The sequence below is a fragment of the Camellia sinensis genome, chromosome 5, assembly GCF_055761805.1.
Source record: "Camellia sinensis isolate YWXY chromosome 5, ASM5576180v1, whole genome shotgun sequence".
NCBI classification, from domain to species: Eukaryota; Viridiplantae; Streptophyta; class Magnoliopsida; order Ericales; family Theaceae; genus Camellia; species Camellia sinensis.
This window is the reverse complement of record NC_138965.1, coordinates 3,489,499-3,510,878: the sequence shown is the minus strand read 5'-3', so window position 1 is coordinate 3,510,878 and position 21,380 is coordinate 3,489,499. Positions and strand designations below refer to the sequence as shown.

Sequence of the window (21,380 nt, the reverse complement as noted above, 5' to 3'; positions counted from 1 at the left end):
TTCTTGCATTAACACGCATCCCAAGCCCTTGTGTGAAGCATCACTGTAAATCTGAAATTCCTCATTAGCTGATGGTAGTACTAGAACTGGTGCTGTGACTAACCTCGTCTTCAGTTCCTGGAAGGCTGATTCTCTTTCATTGGTCCATTCATAAGCTGTTCCCTTCTTAGTCAGTTCTGTCAATGGTACTGCAATCCTCGAGAAATCCTTCACAAACTTTCTGTAATAACCTGCCAAACCCAGAAAACTACGAACCTCGGACACGTTGGTCGGCGTCGGCCAATTCACAATAGCTTCAATCTTACTGGGGTCAACTGATATACCGTCTTCATTGATCACATGCCCTAGAAATGAAATGCTGGAAAGCCAAAACTCGCATTTACTTAACTTGGCGTACAACTTTTTATCTCTCAAGGTTTGCAGGGCAAGTCTCAGATGATTCTCGTGCTCGTTCGTACTCCCAGAATAGATCAATATGTCGTCGATAAAAATAATGATAAACTCATCCAGGTACGGCTTAAAGACTCTGTTCATCAGGTCCATGAATGCGGCTGGGGCATTGGTTACTCCGAAGGGCATTACCAAAAATTCGAAGTGGCCATATCTTGTCCGAAAAGCAGTCTTCTCGATATCCTCGGCTTTAACCTTCAACTGGTGGTAGCCCGACCTAAGGTCAATCTTGGAAAAGACTCGTGCTCCTCGTAGTTGATCAAGCAAATCGTCGATTCTAGGCAATGGGTACTTGTTCTTGATGGTCACTTTATTAAGTTCTCTGTAGTCAATGCAAAGACGAAGTGTGCCATCCTTTTTCTTAACAAATAGAACGGGTGCTCCCCACGGTGAAGTGCTCGGCCTAACAAATCCTTTGTCCAACAATTCTTGTAATTGCGATTTCAGTTCTCTAAGTTCGGCTGGGGCCATTCTGTAGGGTGTTTTGGAGATGGGTTGTGTTCCTGACAAGATGTCCATAGTAAACTCTATTTCCCTATCGACAAGGTGGCCAGGCAACTCATTCGGAAAGACATCGGGGAATTCCTCAACAACGGGTATGTCGGCTAACTCAACATTTCCATTCAGATCACTTAGTATACTGCATAAATAACCCTTACATCCTTTTTGGATCAACTTGTAGGCCCTCATGGATGAGATTAAGTAAGGTGGGGGTACTACTCCTTTACCCTGAAAAATGACCTCATCTTGGCTTGGGGTCTTCAATGTGATGCTCTTAGTAACACAATTAATGGATGCATGGTTCGCTACTAACCAATCCATTCCCAATATGACATCGAAATGGGTCATGCTTAATGGCATCAAATCAACTAACAACTCTACACTCTCGATCATAACAATACACGCCCTATAAATGGATGTAACAATCATATTTCTCCCAGATGGAGTAGACACAGACAATACGTAATCAAGGGGTGCTAATTTTCTATTCAACTTCTCGGCGAATATAGTGGACACAAATGAATGCGTAGAACCCGAATCAATCAATACGTATGCATCTTGAGAACAAATTGAAATGGTACCTGACACCACTGTTTCAGCATTCTGGGCGTCTCCTGGCACCAATGCGAAAACTCTGCCCTGCCTCGCCTGTACTCCCCTGATGTTATTCTTCTGTGCAGAGCCCGAGGTGCTTCCAGTCCTCTTCCCATCATCGGTCCTTGCTTTCGGGCAGTCCTTCACGCGATGGCCTATCTCGCCACACTCGTAGCAAGCCCCCGTCGCCCAACGGCAGACCCCAAAATGTAGCTTCCCACAACTCGTACACAACGGCTTAGCATTTCCATCCTGATTTGAGTTACTGGAACTGTCCACATTCACCTTCTTCTTGGCATTGAACGGAACTCGGCGATTGTCATAATTCTGTCTTTTCCTCTGACCCTCACTTGAACTCTGGTATCAGTTTAAATTAGCTTCAGCCAGGATGGCCTTGTCCAGTACTCCAGCGTATGTCGGCATATTGAGCATATTGACCCTGTCTTGTATCGGTCCACGTAACCCACTTTCGAACTTTCTCGCCTTGCGGTATTCGTCGTCAACCATATGAGGCGCATATCTCGCCAGTTCAGTAAAGGCACGATCGTATTCTGCGACTGTCTTGTTTCCTTGCATCAGATTCTGAAACTCCGTGGTCTTTCGGTCTCGGACGCTAAGGGGAAAATGTTTGTTGTAGAATAACTCCAGGAATTTGGCCCAAGTCAAACCCGGATTACTTTCTCGAACCATCATCCACCACCTGCGGGCGTCGTCGTCTAACGTGAACGCTACCAGAGATACCTTCTGAGCGTCTGTACTGGGGAAAATTTCAAACAGCTTCTCCATTTCTAAAACCCACGCCTCGGCTTTCATTGGTTCTATGCCCCCTTGGAATCTTGGCGGTTTCATTTTCTTGAACTCTCTGATCAGGGTTATCGTGTCGTTCCCATACAAAGCTTGCTGCGGAGGCACTTGTGGTACTAGAGGAGGTGGAGGCGGAGCTGCATATCGGCCATTGGTCTGCTCGGCCTGGGTAGAGGTGGTACCAGTATCCTGTGGCCTCGGTTGTCTCAGCTCACGAACCAAGCCTTCGACTAACCTTTCCAGTCTCTCCAATCTATCCTCGGAATGATCTCGGCCAACTGGAGGTCTACCTCTCCTCATGATGCTGGGGGTATGCAGGATGTGACACTTAAACAAAATGAACAAAGAAACATGTATGCAAGAGAGTATGATCATGCTGGTGTAACAAAATGTTCATGCCAAGACGATGCACACCTTGTCAAGTAGCAAGCAACATGTTGCAATCCTAACATTCTCCTAGGGGACATCCTATGCTCTTTAGGACTCGAAGTGTGTGAATAACGTACTATAAGGATCTCGTGCTCTGATACCATTCTGTCACGCCCCCAAACCGCCCCTAGTAGTTTGGTGCCGTGATGGCCAGTAATCCGAGATTACCGAAGGCCGACTTACAAAATCACACACACACACATGCAACTTAACAAGTCATAATCACACAGATGCTCATGAACATGATGAGAACATAAAATGTGGGTTCCTACACCTCATCGCACTGTTTTCTGCACATTACTTGAATTTTGAATGCATTTAATCGCGCTATCTTGCGCATCGCGCTATTTTGCGCTGTGACCACTACTTGCATTTTCGCATGCATTTTGTCGCGCTGTCTTGCGCACATCATCGCACTTTTTTCTGCACATTACTTGCATTTTGCATGCATTTTATCGCGCTATTTTGCGGATCGCGCTATTTTGCGCTGTGACCATTACTTGCATTTTCCATACATTTTATCGCGCTATCTTGCGCACCTCATCGCATTGTTTTCTGCACACTACTTGCATTTTGCATGCAATTTATAGCGCTATCTTGCGCACCTCATCGCACTGTTTTCTGCACATTACTTGAATTTTGCATTCATTTTATCGCGCTATCTTGCGCACCTCATCGCACTGTTTTCTGCACATTACTTGCATTTCGCATGCATTTTATCGCGCTATCTTGTGCATCGCGCTATTTTGCGCTGTGACCACTACTTGTATTTTGCAGGCATTTTGTCGCGCTATCTTGCGCACCTCATCGCACTGTATTCTGCACATTACTTGCATTTTGCAAACATTTTATCGCGCAATCTTGCGCACCTCATCGCACTGTTTTCTGCACATTACTTGCATTTTGCATGCATTTTATCGCGCTATCTTGCACACCTCATCGAACTGTTTTCTGCACAGTACCTGCATTTTGCATGCATTTTATCGCGCTATCTTGCGCATCTCATCGCACTGTTTTCTGCACATTACTTGCATTTTGCATACATTTTGTCGCACTATCTTGCGCACCTCATCGCACTGTTGTCTGCACGTTTCCTGTAATTTCCATGCATTTTATCGCGCTATCTTGCGCAGCTCATCGCACTGTTTTCTGCACATTACTTGCATTTTCCATGCATTTTGTCGCGCTGTCTTGCGCACCTCATCGCACTATTTTCTGCATATTACTTGCATTTTGCATGCATTTTATCGCGCTTTCTTGCGCACCTCATCGCACTGTTTTCTGCACATTACTTGCATTTTGCATGCATTTTATCGCCCTATCTTGCGCATCGCGCTACTGGTAGATAACTCTATCTACCAGATGGTAAGGCCAAAACTGGTGCTGTTGTCAACCTTGTCTTCAACTCCTGGAAAGCAGATTCTCGTTCCTCTGACCATTCGAATGCGACTCCCTTTCGTATTAGTTGTGTAAGTGGCACAGCAATTTTAGAAAAATCTTGGACAAATCTTCCGTAATAACCAGCTAACCCCATAAAACTACGCACCTCAGTCACATCAGTAGGAGTTGGCCAATTTACGATTGCCTCAATCTTGTGTGGATCAACAGAAACTCCTTCCTTTGTGATGATATGCCCCAGAAATGCCACCTCGAGTAGCCAGAATTCACATTTCTTCAGTTTTGCGTACAATTTCTTTTCCTGGAGGGTTTGAAGGATCACTCGAAGATGATGCTCGTGAGCATCTGCATTTTTCGAATAGATGATAATATCATCAATAAAGACCACTACAAAGTCATCCAAATAGGGCTGGAAAACACGGTTCATCAAATCCATGAAAGCTGCTGGCGCGTTAGTAACTCCGAATGGCATAACCAAAAATTCATAATGACCGTACCGGGTTCGAAAAGCTGTCTTCTCAACATCATCAGCCTTGACCTTTAATTGATGGTACCCAGACCGTAGATCAATTTTGGAAAAGACTTGTGCCCCCTGCAGCTGGTCAAACAGGTCGTCAATCCTTGGTAATGGATACTTATTTTTGATTGTGACTTTATTAAGTTCCCTATAGTCAATACAAAGCCGGAGTGTTCCATCCTTCTTCTTTACAAACAGAACTGGTGCACCCCACGGAGACACACTCGGACGGATGAACCCCTTGTCCAATAAATCCTGCAACTGCATTTTCAATTCCTTCATCTCAACTGGCGAGATTCTATACGGAGTCTTTGAAATGGGTTGAGTTCCCAATGCTACTTCAATGGTAAACTCAATTTAACGGTCTATCAACTGCCCTGGTAATTCTTCAGGAAAGACGTCCGGAAATTCACACACAATTGGGATCATGTCAACAGTTCCTTTCACTACTTGCCCCTCCAAAACACTACATAAATACCCCTGACACCCTTTTTGAATTAATTTACATGCCTTTGCGGCCGAGATCAAATAAGGTGGAGAAATTACGCCATGCCCTTGTAAGGTAGACTCTACTTGTCCCGGAGGGTGGAAACTGACTCGTTTAGTTAGACAATCTATCGTTGCACCATATTCACCCAACCAATCCATTCCCAAAATAATATCAAAATAAGTCATGTCGAGAGGTAACAGATTGGCATAAACCCGGACATCCCCAAGCTCGAGTTCACAACCACAATAAACAGAAGCACAAGGCACAGAATCTCCCATAAGTGAAGATACACATAACATATAAGACAACGTTTCTTCGGTTTTATCTAAGTTTTGTGCAAATAATTTTGACACAAAGGAATGAGTAGAGCCAGAGTCAAATAAGATAGAAGCAGAATGACCGTGAACCATAAATGTACTTGACACCACTGTTGCTGCATTTTGCACATCTCCTGGAACCAATGCAAACAATCTGCCCTGTTTTCTGCACGTTACCTGCATTTTGCATGCATTTTATCACGCTATCTTGCGCATCGCGCTATTTTGCGCTGTGACCATTACTTGCATTTTGCATGCATTTTGTCGCGCTATCTTGCGCACCTCATCGCACTGTTTTCTGCACATTACTTGCATTTTGCATGCATTTTGTCGCGCTATCTTGCGCACCTCATCGCACTTTTTTCGGCACATTACTTGCATTTTGCATGCATTTTATCACGCTATCTTGCGCACCTCATCGCACTGTTTTCTGCACATTACTTGCATTTTGCATGCATTTTGTCTCGCTATCTTGCGCACGTCATCGCACTTTTTTCGGCACATTACTTGAATTTTGCATGTATTTTATCGCGCTATCTTGCTCACTCATCGCACTATTTTCTGCACATTACTTGCATTTTGCATGCATTTTATCGCGCTATATTGCGCACCTCAACGCATTGTTTTTTGCACATTACTTGCATTTTGCATGCATTTTATCGCGCTATCTTGCGCATCGCGCTATTTTGCGCTGTGACCATTACTTGCATTTTGCATGCATTTTGTCGCGCTATCTTGCGCACCTCATCGCACTGTTTTCTGCACATTACTTGCATTTTGCATGTATTTTGTCGCGCTATCTTGCGCACCTCACCGCACCTTTTTCGGCACATTACTTGCATTTTGCATGCATTTTGCCTCGCTATCTTGCGCACCTCATCGCACTTTTTTCGGCACATTACTTGAATTTTGCATGTATTTTATCGCGCTATCTTGCTCACTCATCGCACTATTTTCTGCACATTACTTGCATTTTCCATGCATTTTATCGCGCTATATTGCGCACCTCAACGCATTGTTTTTTGCACATTACTTGCATTTTGCATGCATTTTATCGCGCTATCTTGCGCATCGCGCTATTTTGCGCTGTGACCACTACTTGCATTTTGCATGCATTTTGTCACGCTATCTTGCCCACCTCATCGCACTGTATTCTGCACATTACTTGCATTTTGCATGCATTTTGTCGCGCTGTCTTGCGCACCTCATCGCACTTTTTTCTGCACATTACTTGCATTTTGCATGCATTTTATCACGCTATTTTGCGGATCGCGCTATTTTGCGCTGTGACCATTACTTGCATTTTCCATACATTTTATCGCGCTATCTTGCGCACCTCATCGCATTGTTTTCTGCACACTACTTGCATTTTGCATGCAATTTATCGCGCTATCTTGCGCACCTCATCGCACTGTTTTCTGCACATTACTTGCATTTTGCATGCATTTTGTCGGACTATCTTGCGCACCTCATCGCACTATTTTCTGCACATTACTTGAATTTTGCATGCATTTTATCGTGCTATATTTCGCATCGTGCTATTTTGCGCTGTGACCATTACTTGCATTTTGCAGGCATTTTGTCGCAGTATCTTGCGCACCTCGTCGCACTGTTTTCTGCACATTACTTGCATTTCGCATGCATTTTGTCGCGCTATCTTGCGCACCTCATCGCACTTTTTTCTGCACATCACTTGCATTTTGCATGCATTTTATCACGCTATTTTGCGCATCGCGCTATTTTGCGCTGTGACCATTACTTGCATTTTCCATACACTTTATCGCGCTATCTTGCGCACCTCATGGCACTGTTTTCTGCACACTACTTGCATTTTGCATGCATTTTATCGCGCTATCTTGCGCACCTCACCGCACTGTTTTCTGCACATTACTTGCATTTTGCATGCATTTTATCGCGCTATCTTGCGCATCTCGCTCTCTTGCGCTGTGACCATTACTTGCATTTTGCATGCATTTTGTCGCGCTATCTTGCGCACCTCATCGCACTGTTTTCTGCACATTGCTTGCATTTTGCATGCATTTTGTCGCGCTATCTTGCGCACCTCATCGCACTTTTTTCGGCACATTACTTGCGTTTTGCATGCATTTTGTCACGCTATTTTGCGCATCGCGCCATTTTGCGCTGTGACCATTACTTGCATTTTGCATGCATTTTATCGCGCTATCTTGCGCACCTCATCGCACTGTTTTCTGCACTATACTTGCATTTACCTTGCATTTTATCGCGCTATCTTGCGCACCTCATCGCACTATTTTCTGCCCATTACTTGCATTTTCCATGCATTTTGTCGCGCTATCTTGCGCACCTCATCGCACTGTGTTGTGACCATTACTTGCATTTTGCAAGCATTTTATCGCGCTACCTTGCGCACCTCATCGCACTGTTTTCTGCACAATACTTGCATTTTCCATGCATTTTATCGCGCTATCTTGCCCTCATCGCACTGTTTTCTACACATTACTTGCATTTTGCTTGCATTTTATCGCGCTATCTTGCGCACCTCATCGCACTGTTTTTAAGCACATTACTTGAATTTGGCATGCATTTTATCGCGCTATCTTGCGCACCTCATCGCACTGTTTTCTGCACATTACTTGCATTTCGCATGCATTTTATCGCGCTATCTTGCGCACCTCATCGCACTGTTTTCTGCACATTACTTGCATTTTCCATGCATTTTGTCACGCTATCTTGCGCACCTCATCGCACTGTTTTCTGCACATTACTTACATTTTGCATGCATTTTATCGCGCTGTCTTGCGCACCTCATCGCACTGTTTTCTGCACATTACTTGAATTTTGAATGCATTTAATCGCGCTATCTTGCGCATCGTGCTATTTTGCGCTGTGACCACTACTTGCATTTTGCATGCATTTTGTCACGCTATCTTGCGCACCTCATCGCACTGTATTCTGCACATTACTTGCATTTTGCATGCATTTTGTCGCGCTGTCTTGCGCACCTCATCGCACTTTTTTCTGCACATTACTTGCATTTTGCATGCATTTTATCCCGCTATTTTGCGGATCGCGCTATTTTGCGCTGTGACCATTACTTGCATTTTCCATACATTTTATCGCGCTATCTTGCGCACCTCATCGCATTGTTTTCTGCACACTACTTGCATTTTGCATGCAATTTATCGCGCTATCTTGCGCACCTCATCGCACTGTTTTCTGCACATTACTTGCATTTTGCATGCATTTTGTCGCGCTATCTTGCGCACCTCATCGCACTATTTTCTGCACATTACTTGAATTTTGCATGCATTTTATCGTGCTATATTTCGCATCGTGCTATTTTGCGCTGTGACCATTACTTGCATTTTGCAGGCATTTTGTCGCAGTATCTTGCGCACCTCGTCGCACTGTTTTCTGCACATTACTTGCATTTCGCATGCATTTTGTCGCGCTATCTTGCGCACCTCATCGCACTTTTTTCTGCACATCACTTGCATTTTGCATGCATTTTATCACGCTATTTTGCGCATCGCGCTATTTTGCGCTGTGACCATTACTTGCATTTTCCATACACTTTATCGCGCTATCTTGCGCACCTCATGGCACTGTTTTCTGCACACTACTTGCATTTTGCATGCATTTTATCGCGCTATCTTGCGCACCTCACCGCACTGTTTTCTGCACATTACTTGCATTTTGCATGCATTTTATCGCGCTATCTTGCGCATCTCGCTCTCTTGCGCTGTGACCATTACTTGCATTTTGCATGCATTTTGTCGCGCTATCTTGCGCACCTCATCGCACTGTTTTCTGCACATTGCTTGCATTTTGCATGCATTTTGTCGCGCTATCTTGCGCACCTCATCGCACTTTTTTCGGCACATTACTTGCGTTTTGCATGCATTTTGTCACGCTATTTTGCGCATCGCGCCATTTTGCGCTGTGACCATTACTTGCATTTTGCATGCATTTTATCGCGCTATCTTGCGCACCTCATCGCACTGTTTTCTGCACTATACTTGCATTTACCTTGCATTTTATCGCGCTATCTTGCGCACCTCATCGCACTATTTTCTGCCCATTACTTGCATTTTCCATGCATTTTGTCGCGCTATCTTGCGCACCTCATCGCACTGTGTTGTGACCATTACTTGCATTTTGCAAGCATTTTATCGCGCTACCTTGCGCACCTCATCGCACTGTTTTCTGCACAATACTTGCATTTTCCATGCATTTTATCGCGCTATCTTGCCCTCATCGCACTGTTTTCTACACATTACTTGCATTTTGCTTGCATTTTATCGCGCTATCTTGCGCACCTCATCGCACTGTTTTTATGCACATTACTTGAATTTGGCATGCATTTTATCGCGCTATCTTGCGCACCTCATCGCACTGTTTTCTGCACATTACTTGCATTTCGCATGCATTTTATCGCGCTATCTTGCGCACCTCATCGCACTGTTTTCTGCACATTACTTGCATTTTCCATGCATTTTGTCACGCTATCTTGCGCACCTCATCGCACTGTTTTCTGCACATTACTTACATTTTGCATGCATTTTATCGCGCTGTCTTGCGCACCTCATCGCACTGTTTTCTGCACATTACTTGAATTTTGAATGCATTTAATCGCGCTATCTTGCGCATCGTGCTATTTTGCGCTGTGACCACTACTTGCATTTTGCATGCATTTTGTCACGCTATCTTGCGCACCTCATCGCACTGTATTCTGCACATTACTTGCATTTTGCATGCATTTTGTCGCGCTGTCTTGCGCACCTCATCGCACTTTTTTCTGCACATTACTTGCATTTTGCATGCATTTTATCCCGCTATTTTGCGGATCGCGCTATTTTGCGCTGTGACCATTACTTGCATTTTCCATACATTTTATCGCGCTATCTTGCGCACCTCATCGCATTGTTTTCTGCACACTACTTGCATTTTGCATGCAATTTATCGCGCTATCTTGCGCACCTCATCGCACTGTTTTCTGCACATTACTTGCATTTTGCATGCATTTTGTCGCGCTATCTTGCGCACCTCATCGCACTATTTTCTGCACATTACTTGAATTTTGCATGCATTTTATCGTGCTATATTTCGCATCGTGCTATTTTGCGCTGTGACCATTACTTGCATTTTGCAGGCATTTTGTCGCAGTATCTTGCGCACCTCGTCGCACTGTTTTCTGCACATTACTTGCATTTCGCATGCATTTTGTCGCGCTATCTTGCGCACCTCATCGCACTTTTTTCTGCACATCACTTGCATTTTGCATGCATTTTATCACGCTATTTTGCGCATCGCGCTATTTTGCGCTGTGACCATTACTTGCATTTTCCATACACTTTATCGCGCTATCTTGCGCACCTCATGGCACTGTTTTCTGCACACTACTTGCATTTTGCATGCATTTTATCGCGCTATCTTGCGCACCTCACCGCACTGTTTTCTGCACATTACTTGCATTTTGCATGCATTTTATCGCGCTATCTTGCGCATCTCGCTCTCTTGCGCTGTGACCATTACTTGCATTTTGCATGCATTTTGTCGCGCTATCTTGCGCACCTCATCGCACTGTTTTCTGCACATTGCTTGCATTTTGCATGCATTTTGTCGCGCTATCTTGCGCACCTCATCGCACTTTTTTCGGCACATTACTTGCGTTTTGCATGCATTTTGTCACGCTATTTTGCGCATCGCGCCATTTTGCGCTGTGACCATTACTTGCATTTTGCATGCATTTTATCGCGCTATCTTGCGCACCTCATCGCACTGTTTTCTGCACTATACTTGCATTTACCTTGCATTTTATCGCGCTATCTTGCGCACCTCATCGCACTATTTTCTGCCCATTACTTGCATTTTCCATGCATTTTGTCGCGCTATCTTGCGCACCTCATCGCACTGTGTTGTGACCATTACTTGCATTTTGCAAGCATTTTATCGCGCTACCTTGCGCACCTCATCGCACTGTTTTCTGCACAATACTTGCATTTTCCATGCATTTTATCGCGCTATCTTGCCCTCATCGCACTGTTTTCTACACATTACTTGCATTTTGCTTGCATTTTATCGCGCTATCTTGCGCACCTCATCGCACTGTTTTTATGCACATTACTTGAATTTGGCATGCATTTTATCGCGCTATCTTGCGCACCTCATCGCACTGTTTTCTGCACATTACTTGCATTTCGCATGCATTTTATCGCGCTATCTTGCGCACCTCATCGCACTGTTTTCTGCACATTACTTGCATTTTCCATGCATTTTGTCACGCTATCTTGCGCACCTCATCGCACTGTTTTCTGCACATTACTTACATTTTGCATGCATTTTATCGCGCTGTCTTGCGCACCTCATCGCACTGTTTTCTGCACATTACTTGAATTTTGAATGCATTTAATCGCGCTATCTTGCGCATCGTGCTATTTTGCGCTGTGACCACTACTTGCATTTTGCATGCATTTTGTCACGCTATCTTGCGCACCTCATCGCACTGTATTCTGCACATTACTTGCATTTTGCATGCATTTTGTCGCGCTGTCTTGCGCACCTCATCGCACTTTTTTCTGCACATTACTTGCATTTTGCATGCATTTTATCCCGCTATTTTGCGGATCGCGCTATTTTGCGCTGTGACCATTACTTGCATTTTCCATACATTTTATCGCGCTATCTTGCGCACCTCATCGCATTGTTTTCTGCACACTACTTGCATTTTGCATGCAATTTATCGCGCTATCTTGCGCACCTCATCGCACTGTTTTCTGCACATTACTTGCATTTTGCATGCATTTTGTCGCGCTATCTTGCGCACCTCATCGCACTATTTTCTGCACATTACTTGAATTTTGCATGCATTTTATCGTGCTATATTTCGCATCGTGCTATTTTGCGCTGTGACCATTACTTGCATTTTGCAGGCATTTTGTCGCAGTATCTTGCGCACCTCGTCGCACTGTTTTCTGCACATTACTTGCATTTCGCATGCATTTTGTCGCGCTATCTTGCGCACCTCATCGCACTTTTTTCTGCACATCACTTGCATTTTGCATGCATTTTATCACGCTATTTTGCGCATCGCGCTATTTTGCGCTGTGACCATTACTTGCATTTTCCATACACTTTATCGCGCTATCTTGCGCACCTCATGGCACTGTTTTCTGCACACTACTTGCATTTTGCATGCATTTTATCGCGCTATCTTGCGCACCTCACCGCACTGTTTTCTGCACATTACTTGCATTTTGCATGCATTTTATCGCGCTATCTTGTGCATCTCGCTCTCTTGCGCTGTGACCATTACTTGCATTTTGCATGCATTTTGTCGCGCTATCTTGCGCACCTCATCGCACTGTTTTCTGCACATTGCTTGCATTTTGCATGCATTTTGTCGCGCTATCTTGCGCACCTCATCGCACTTTTTTCGGCACATTACTTGCGTTTTGCATGCATTTTGTCACGCTATTTTGCGCATCGCGCCATTTTGCGCTGTGACCATTACTTGCATTTTGCATGCATTTTATCGCGCTATCTTGCGCACCTCATCGCACTGTTTTCTGCACTATACTTGCATTTACCTTGCATTTTATCGCGCTATCTTGCGCACCTCATCGCACTATTTTCTGCCCATTACTTGCATTTTCCATGCATTTTGTCGCGCTATCTTGCGCACCTCATCGCACTGTGTTGTGACCATTACTTGCATTTTGCAAGCATTTTATCGCGCTACCTTGCGCACCTCATCGCACTGTTTTCTGCACAATACTTGCATTTTCCATGCATTTTATCGCGCTATCTTGCCCTCATCGCACTGTTTTCTACACATTACTTGCATTTTGCTTGCATTTTATCGCGCTATCTTGCGCACCTCATCGCACTGTTTTTATGCACATTACTTGAATTTGGCATGCATTTTATCGCGCTATCTTGCGCACCTCATCGCACTGTTTTCTGCACATTACTTGCATTTCGCATGCATTTTATCGCGCTATCTTGCGCACCTCGTCGCACTGTTTTCTGCACATTACTTGCATTTTCCATGCATTTTGTCACGCTATCTTGCGCACCTCATCGCACTGTTTTCTGCACATTACTTACATTTTGCATGCATTTTATCGCGCTGTCTTGCGCACCTCATCGCACTGTTTTCTGCACATTACTTGAATTTTGAATGCATTTAATCGCGCTATCTTGCGCATCGTGCTATTTTGCGCTGTGACCACTACTTGCATTTTGCATGCATTTTGTCACGCTATCTTGCGCACCTCATCGCACTGTATTCTGCACATTACTTGCATTTTGCATGCATTTTGTCGCGCTGTCTTGCGCACCTCATCGCACTTTTTTCTGCACATTACTTGCATTTTGCATGCATTTTATCCCGCTATTTTGCGGATCGCGCTATTTTGCGCTGTGACCATTACTTGCATTTTCCATACATTTTATCGCGCTATCTTGCGCACCTCATCGCATTGTTTTCTGCACACTACTTGCATTTTGCATGCAATTTATCGCGCTATCTTGCGCACCTCATCGCACTGTTTTCTGCACATTACTTGCATTTTGCATGCATTTTGTCGCGCTATCTTGCGCACCTCATCGCACTATTTTCTGCACATTACTTGAATTTTGCATGCATTTTATCGTGCTATATTTCGCATCGTGCTATTTTGCGCTGTGACCATTACTTGCATTTTGCAGGCATTTTGTCGCAGTATCTTGCGCACCTCGTCGCACTGTTTTCTGCACATTACTTGCATTTCGCATGCATTTTGTCGCGCTATCTTGCGCACCTCATCGCACTTTTTTCTGCACATCACTTGCATTTTGCATGCATTTTATCACGCTATTTTGCGCATCGCGCTATTTTGCGCTGTGACCATTACTTGCATTTTCCATACACTTTATCGCGCTATCTTGCGCACCTCATGGCACTGTTTTCTGCACACTACTTGCATTTTGCATGCATTTTATCGCGCTATCTTGCGCACCTCACCGCACTGTTTTCTGCACATTACTTGCATTTTGCATGCATTTTATCGCGCTATCTTGCGCATCTCGCTCTCTTGCGCTGTGACCATTACTTGCATTTTGCATGCATTTTGTCGCGCTATCTTGCGCACCTCATCGCACTGTTTTCTACACAGTGCTTGCATTTTGCATGCATTTTGTCGCGCTATCTTGCGCACCTCATCGCACTTTTTTCGGCACATTACTTGCGTTTTGCATGCATTTTGTCACGCTATTTTGCGCATCGCGCCATTTTGCGCTGTGACCATTACTTGCATTTTGCATGCATTTTATCGCGCTATCTTGCGCACCTCATCGCACTGTTTTCTGCACTATACTTGCATTTACCTTGCATTTTATCGCGCTATCTTGCGCACCTCATCGCACTATTTTCTGCCCATTACTTGCATTTTCCATGCATTTTGTCGCGCTATCTTGCGCACCTCATCGCACTGTGTTGTGACCATTACTTGCATTTTGCAAGCATTTTATCGCGCTACCTTGCGCACCTCATCGCACTGTTTTCTGCACAATACTTGCATTTTCCATGCATTTTATCGCGCTATCTTGCCCTCATCGCACTGTTTTCTACACATTACTTGCATTTTGCTTGCATTTTATCGCGCTATCTTGCGCACCTCATCGCACTGTTTTTATGCACATTACTTGAATTTGGCATGCATTTTATCGCGCTATCTTGCGCATCTCATCGCACTGTTTTCTGCACATTACTTGCATTTCGCATGCATTTTATCGCGCTATCTTGCGCACCTCATCGCACTGTTTTCTGCACATTACTTGCATTTTCCATGCATTTTGTCACGCTATCTTGCGCACCTCATCGCACTGTTTTCTGCACATTACTTGCATTTTGCATGCATTTTATCGCGCTGTCTTGCGCACCTCATCGCACTGTTTTCTGCACATTACTTGAATTTTGAATGCATTTAATCGCGCTATCTTGCGCATCGCGCTATTTTGCGCTGTGACCACTACTTGCATTTTGCATGCATTTTGTCACGCTATCTTGCGCACCTCATCGCACTGTATTCTGCACATTACTTGCGTTTTGCATGCATTTTGTCGCGCTGTCTTGCGCACCTCATCGCACTTTTTTCTGCACATTACTTGCATTTTGGATGCATTTTATCCCGCTATTTTGCGGATCGCGCTATTTTGCGCTGTGACCATTACTTGCATTTTCCATACATTTTATCGCGCTATCTTGCGCATCTCATCGCATTGTTTTCTGCACACTACTTGCATTTTGCATGCAATTTATCGCGCTATCTTGCGCACCTCATCGCACTGTTTTCTGCACATTACTTGCATTTTGCATGCATTTTGTCGCGCTATCTTGCGCACCTCATCGCACTATTTTCTGCACATTACTTGAATTTTGCATGCATTTTATCGTGCTATATTTTGCATCGTGCTATTTTGCGCTGTGACCATTACTTGCATTTTGCAGGCATTTTGTCGCAGTATCTTGCGCACCTCGTCGCACTGTTTTCTGCACATTACTTGCATTTTGCATGCATTTTGTCGCGCTATCTTGCGCACCTCATCGCACTTTTTTCTGCACATCACTTGCATTTTGCATGCATTTTATCACGCTATTTTGCGCATCGCGCTATTTTGCGCTGTGACCATTACTTGCATTTTCCATACACTTTATCGCGCTATCTTGCGCACCTCATGGCACTGTTTTCTGCACACTACTTGCATTTTGCATGCATTTTATAGCGCTATCTTGCGCACCTCGCCGCACTGTTTTCTGCACATTACTTGCATTTTGCATGCATTTTATCGCGCTATCTTGCGCATCTCGCTCTCTTGCGCTGTGACCATTACTTGCATTTTGCATGCATTTTGTCGCGCTATCTTGCGCACCTCATCGCACTGTTTTCTGCACATTGCTTGCATTTTGCATGCATTTTGTCGCGCTATCTTGCGCACCTCATCGCACTTTTTTCGGCACATTACTTGCGTTTTGCATGCATTTTGTCACGCTATTTTGCGCATCGCGCCATTTTGCGCTGTGACCATTACTTGCATTTTGCATGCATTTTATCGCGCTATCTTGCGCACCTCATCGCACTGTTTTCTGCACTATACTTGCATTTACCTTGCATTTTATCGCGCTATCTTGCGCACCTCATCGCACTATTTTCTGCCCATTACTTGCATTTTCCATGCATTTTGTCGCGCTATCTTGCGCACCTCATCGCACTGTGTTGTGACCATTACTTGCATTTTGCAAGCATTTTATCGCGCTACCTTGCGCACCTCATCGCACTGTTTTCTGCACAATACTTGCATTTTCCATGCATTTTATCGCGCTATCTTGCGCACCTCATCGCACTATTTTCTACACATTACTTGCATTTTGCTTGCATTTTATCGCGCTATCTTGCGCACCTCATCGCACTGTTTTTCTGCACATTACTTGAATTTGGCATGCATTTTATCGCGCTATCTTGCGCACCTCATCGCACTGTTTTCTGCACATTACTTACATTTCGCATGCATTTTATCGCGCTATCTTGCGCACCTCATCGCACTGTTTTCTGCACATTACTTGCATTTTCCATGCATTTTGTCACGCTATCTTGCGCACCTCATCGCACTGTTTTCTGCACATTACTTGCATTTTGCATGCATTTTATCGCGCTGTCTTGCGCACCTCATCGCACTGTTTTCTGCACATTACTTGAATTTTGAATGCATTTAATCGCGCTATCTTGCGCATCGCGCTATTTTGCGCTGTGACCACTACTTGCATTTTGCATGCATTTTGTCACGCTATCTTGCGCACCTCATCGCACTGTATTCTGCACATTACTTGCATTTTGCATGCATTTTGTCGCGCTGTCTTGCGCACCTCATCGCACTTTTTTCTGCACATTACTTGCATTTTGCATGCATTTTATCCCGCTATTTTGCGGATCGCGCTATTTTGCGCTGTGACCATTACTTGCATTTTCCATACATTTTATCGCGCTATCTTGCGCACCTCATCGCATTGTTTTCTGCACACTACTTGCATTTTGCATGCAATTTATCGCGCTATCTTGCGCACCTCATCGCACTGTTTTCTGCACATTACTTGAATTTTGCATTCATTTTATCGCGCTATCTTGCGCACCTCATCGCACTGTTTTCTGCACATTACTTGCATTTCGCATGCATTTTATCGCGCTATCTTGCGCATCGCGCTATTTTGCGCGGTGACCACTACTTGTATTTTGCAGGCATTTTGTCGCGCTATCTTGCGCACCTCATCGCACTGTATTCTGCACATTACTTGCATTTTGGAAACATTTTATCGCGCAATCTTGCGCACCTCATCGCACTGTTTTCTGCACATTACTTGCATTTTGCATGCATTTTATCGCGCTATCTTGGACACCTCATCGAACTGTTTTCTGCACAGTACCTGCATTTTGCATGCATTTTATCGCGCTATCTTGCGCATCTCATCGCACTGTTTTCTGCACATTACTTGCATTTTGCATACATTTTGTCGCAGTATCTTGCGCACCTCATCGCACTGTTGTCTGCACGTTTTCTGCAATTTCCATGCATTTTATCGCGCTATCTTGCGCAGCTCATCGCACTGTTTTCTGCACATTACTTGCATTTTCCATGCATTTTGTCGCACTGTCTTGCGCACCTCATCGCACTATTTTCTGCATATTACTTGCATTTTGCATGCATTTTATCGCGCTTTCTTGCGCACCTCATCGCACTGTTTTCTGCACATTACTTGCATTTTGCATGCATTTTATCGCCCTATCTTGCGCATCGCGCTACTGGTAGATAACTCTATCTACCAGATGGTAAGGCCAAAACTGGTGCTGTTGTCAACCTTGTCTTCAACTCCTGGAAAGCAGATTCTCGTTCCTCTGACCATTCGAATGCGACTCCCTTTCGTATTAGTTGTGTAAGTGGCACAACAATTTTAGAAAAATCTTGGACAAATCTTCCGTAATAACCAGCTAACCCCATAAAACTACGCACCTCAGTCACATCAGTAGGAGTTGGCCAATTTACGATTGCCTCAATCTTGTGTGGATCAACAGAAACTCCTTCCTTTGTGATGATATGCCCCAGAAATGCCACCTCGAGTAGCCAGAATTCACATTTCTTCAGTTTTGCGTACAATTTCTTTTCCCGGAGGGTTTGAAGGATCACTCGAAGATGATGCTCGTGAGCATCTGCATTTTTCAAGTAGATGAGAATATCATCAATAAAGACCACTACAAAGTCATCCAAATAGGGCTGGAACACACGGTTCATCAAATCCATGAAAGCTGCTGGCGCGTTAGTAACTCCGAATGGCATAACCAAAAATTCATAATGACCGTACCGGGTTCGAAAAGCTGTCTTCTCAACATCATCATCCTTGACCTTTAATTGATGGTACCCAGACCGTAGATCAATTTTGGAAAAGACTTGTGCCCCCTGCAGCTGGTCAAACAGGTCGTCAATCCTTGGTAATGGATACTTATTTTTGATTGTGACTTTATTAAGTTCCCTATAGTCAATACAAAGCCGGAGTGTTCCATCCTTCTTCTTTACAAACAGAACTGGTGCACCCCACGGAGACACACTCGGACGGATGAACCCCTTGTCCAATAAATCCTGCAACTGCATTTTCAATTCCTTCATCTCAACTGGCGAGATTCTATACGGAGTCTTTGAAATGGGTTGAGTTCCCAGTGCTACTTCAATGGTAAACTCAATTTCACGGTCTATCAACTGCCCTGGTAATTCTTCAGGAAAGACGTCCGGAAATTCACACACAATTGGAATCATGTCAACAGTTCCTTTCACTACTTGCCCCTCCAAAACACTGCATAAATACCACTGACACCCTTTTTGAATTAATTTACATGCCTTTGCTGCCGAGATCAAATAAGGTGGAGAAATTACGCCATGCCCTTGTAAGGTAGACTCTACTTGTCCCGGAGGGTGGAAACTGACTCGTTTAGTTAGACAATCTATCGTTGCACCATATTCACCCAACCAATCCATTCCCAGAATAATATCAAAATAAGTCATGTCGAGAGGTAACAGATTGGCATAAACCCGGACATCCCCAAGCTCGAGTTCACAACCACAATAAACAGAAGCACAAGGCACAGAATCTCCCATAAGTGAAGATACACATAACATATAAGACAACGTTTCTTCGGTTTTATCTAAGTTTTGTGCAAATAATTTTGACACAAAGGAATGAGTAGAGCCAGAGTCAAATAAGATAGAAGCAGAATGACCGTGAACCATAAATGTACTTGACACCACTGTTGCTGCATTTTGCACATCTCCTGGAACCAATGCAAACACTCTGCCCTGTTTTCTGCACGTTACCTGCATTTTATCACGCTATCTTGCGCATCGCGCTATTTTGCGCTGTGACCATTACTTGCATTTTGCATGCATTTTGTCGCGCTATCTTGCGCACCTCATCGCACTGTTTTCTGCACATTACTTGCATTTTGCATGCATTTTGTCGCGCTATCTTGCGCACCTCATCGCACTTTTTTCGGCACATTACTTGCATTTTGCATGCATTTTATCGCGCTATCATGCGCACCTCATCGCACTGTTTTCTGCACATTACTTGCATTTTGCATGCATTTTGTCTCGCTATCTTGCGCACGTCATCGCACTTTTTTCGGCACATTACTTGAATTTTGCATGTATTTTATCGCGCTATCTTGCTCACTCATCGCACTATTTTCTGCACATTACTTGCATTTTGCATGCATTTTATCGCGCTATATTGCGCACCAACGCATTGTTTTTTGCACATTACTTGCATTTTGCATGCATTTTATCGCGCTATCTTGCGCATCGCGCTATTTTGCGCTGTGACCATTACTTGCATTTTGCATGCATTTTGTCGCGCTATCTTGCGCACCTCATCGCACTGTTTTCTGCACATTACTTGCATTTTGCATGTATTTTGTCGCGCTATCTTGCGCACCTCATCGCACCTTTTCCGGCACATTACTTGCATTTTGCATGCATTTTGTCTCGCTATCTTGCGCACCTCATCGCACTTTTTTCGGCACATTACTTGAATTTTGCATGTATTTTATCGCGCTATCTTGCTCACTCATCGCACTATTTTCTGCACATTACTTGCATTTTGCATGCATTTTATCGCGCTATATTGCGGACCTCAACGCATTGTTTTTTGCACATTACTTGCATTTTGCATGCATTTTATCGCGCTATCTTGCGCATCGCGCTATTTTGCGCTGTGACCATTACTTGCATTTTGCATGCATTTTGTCGCGCTATCTTGCGCACCTCATCGCACTGTTTTCTGCACATTACTTGCATTTTGCATGTATTTTGTCGCGCTATCTTGCGCACCTCACCGCACCTTTTTCGGCACATTACTTGCATTTTGCATGCATTTTGCCACGCTATCTTGCGCACCTCATCGCACTTTTTTCGGCACATTACTTGAATTTTGCATGTATTTTATCGCGCTATCTTGCTCACTCATCGCACTATTTTCTGCACATTACTTGCATTTTCCATGCATTTTATCGCGCTATATTGCGCACCTCAACGCATTGTTTTTTGCACATTACTTGCATTTTGCATGCATTTTATCACGCTATCTTGCGCATCGCGCTATTTTGCGCCGTGACCATTACTTGCATTTTGCATGCATTTTGTCGCGCTATCTTGCGCACCTCATCGCACTGTTTTCTGCACATTACTTGCATTTTGCATGTATTTTGTCGCGCTATCTTGCGTACCTCATCGCAACTTTTTCGGCACATTACTTGCATTTTGCATGCATTTTGTCTCGTTATCTTGCGCACCTCATTGCACTTTTTTCGGCACATTA

The 21,380-nt window shown here is 44.1% G+C and overlaps 1 protein-coding gene across 1 annotated transcript; it reads right to left on the bottom strand.

The window, feature by feature from the left end:
• Window positions 1–18,644: 18,644 nt before the first annotated feature.
• Window positions 18,645–19,663, bottom strand: LOC145790393 (uncharacterized). Its single transcript, XM_082868123.1, has 2 exons — window positions 19,092–19,663; window positions 18,645–18,723 (listed from the first exon to the last, which is right to left on the bottom strand). The coding sequence occupies exons 1-2, from the start codon at window positions 19,661–19,663 to the stop codon at window positions 18,645–18,647; spliced, it is 651 nt and encodes a 216-aa protein (XP_082724249.1).
• Between the last annotated feature and the right edge of the window lie 1,717 nt (window positions 19,664–21,380).

Excerpts from the sequence above, each read along its gene's own strand:
- LOC145790393 (XM_082868123.1), bottom strand. The coding sequence starts at position 19,663 with ATGGGAGATTCTGTGCCTTGTGCTTCTGTTTATTGTGGTTGTGAACTC. Across the intron at positions 18,724-19,091 it reads CCGTGGGGTGCACCAGTTCT|ATGCTCACGAGCATCATCTT; the intron begins GTTTGTAAAGAA and ends TGAAAAATGCAG.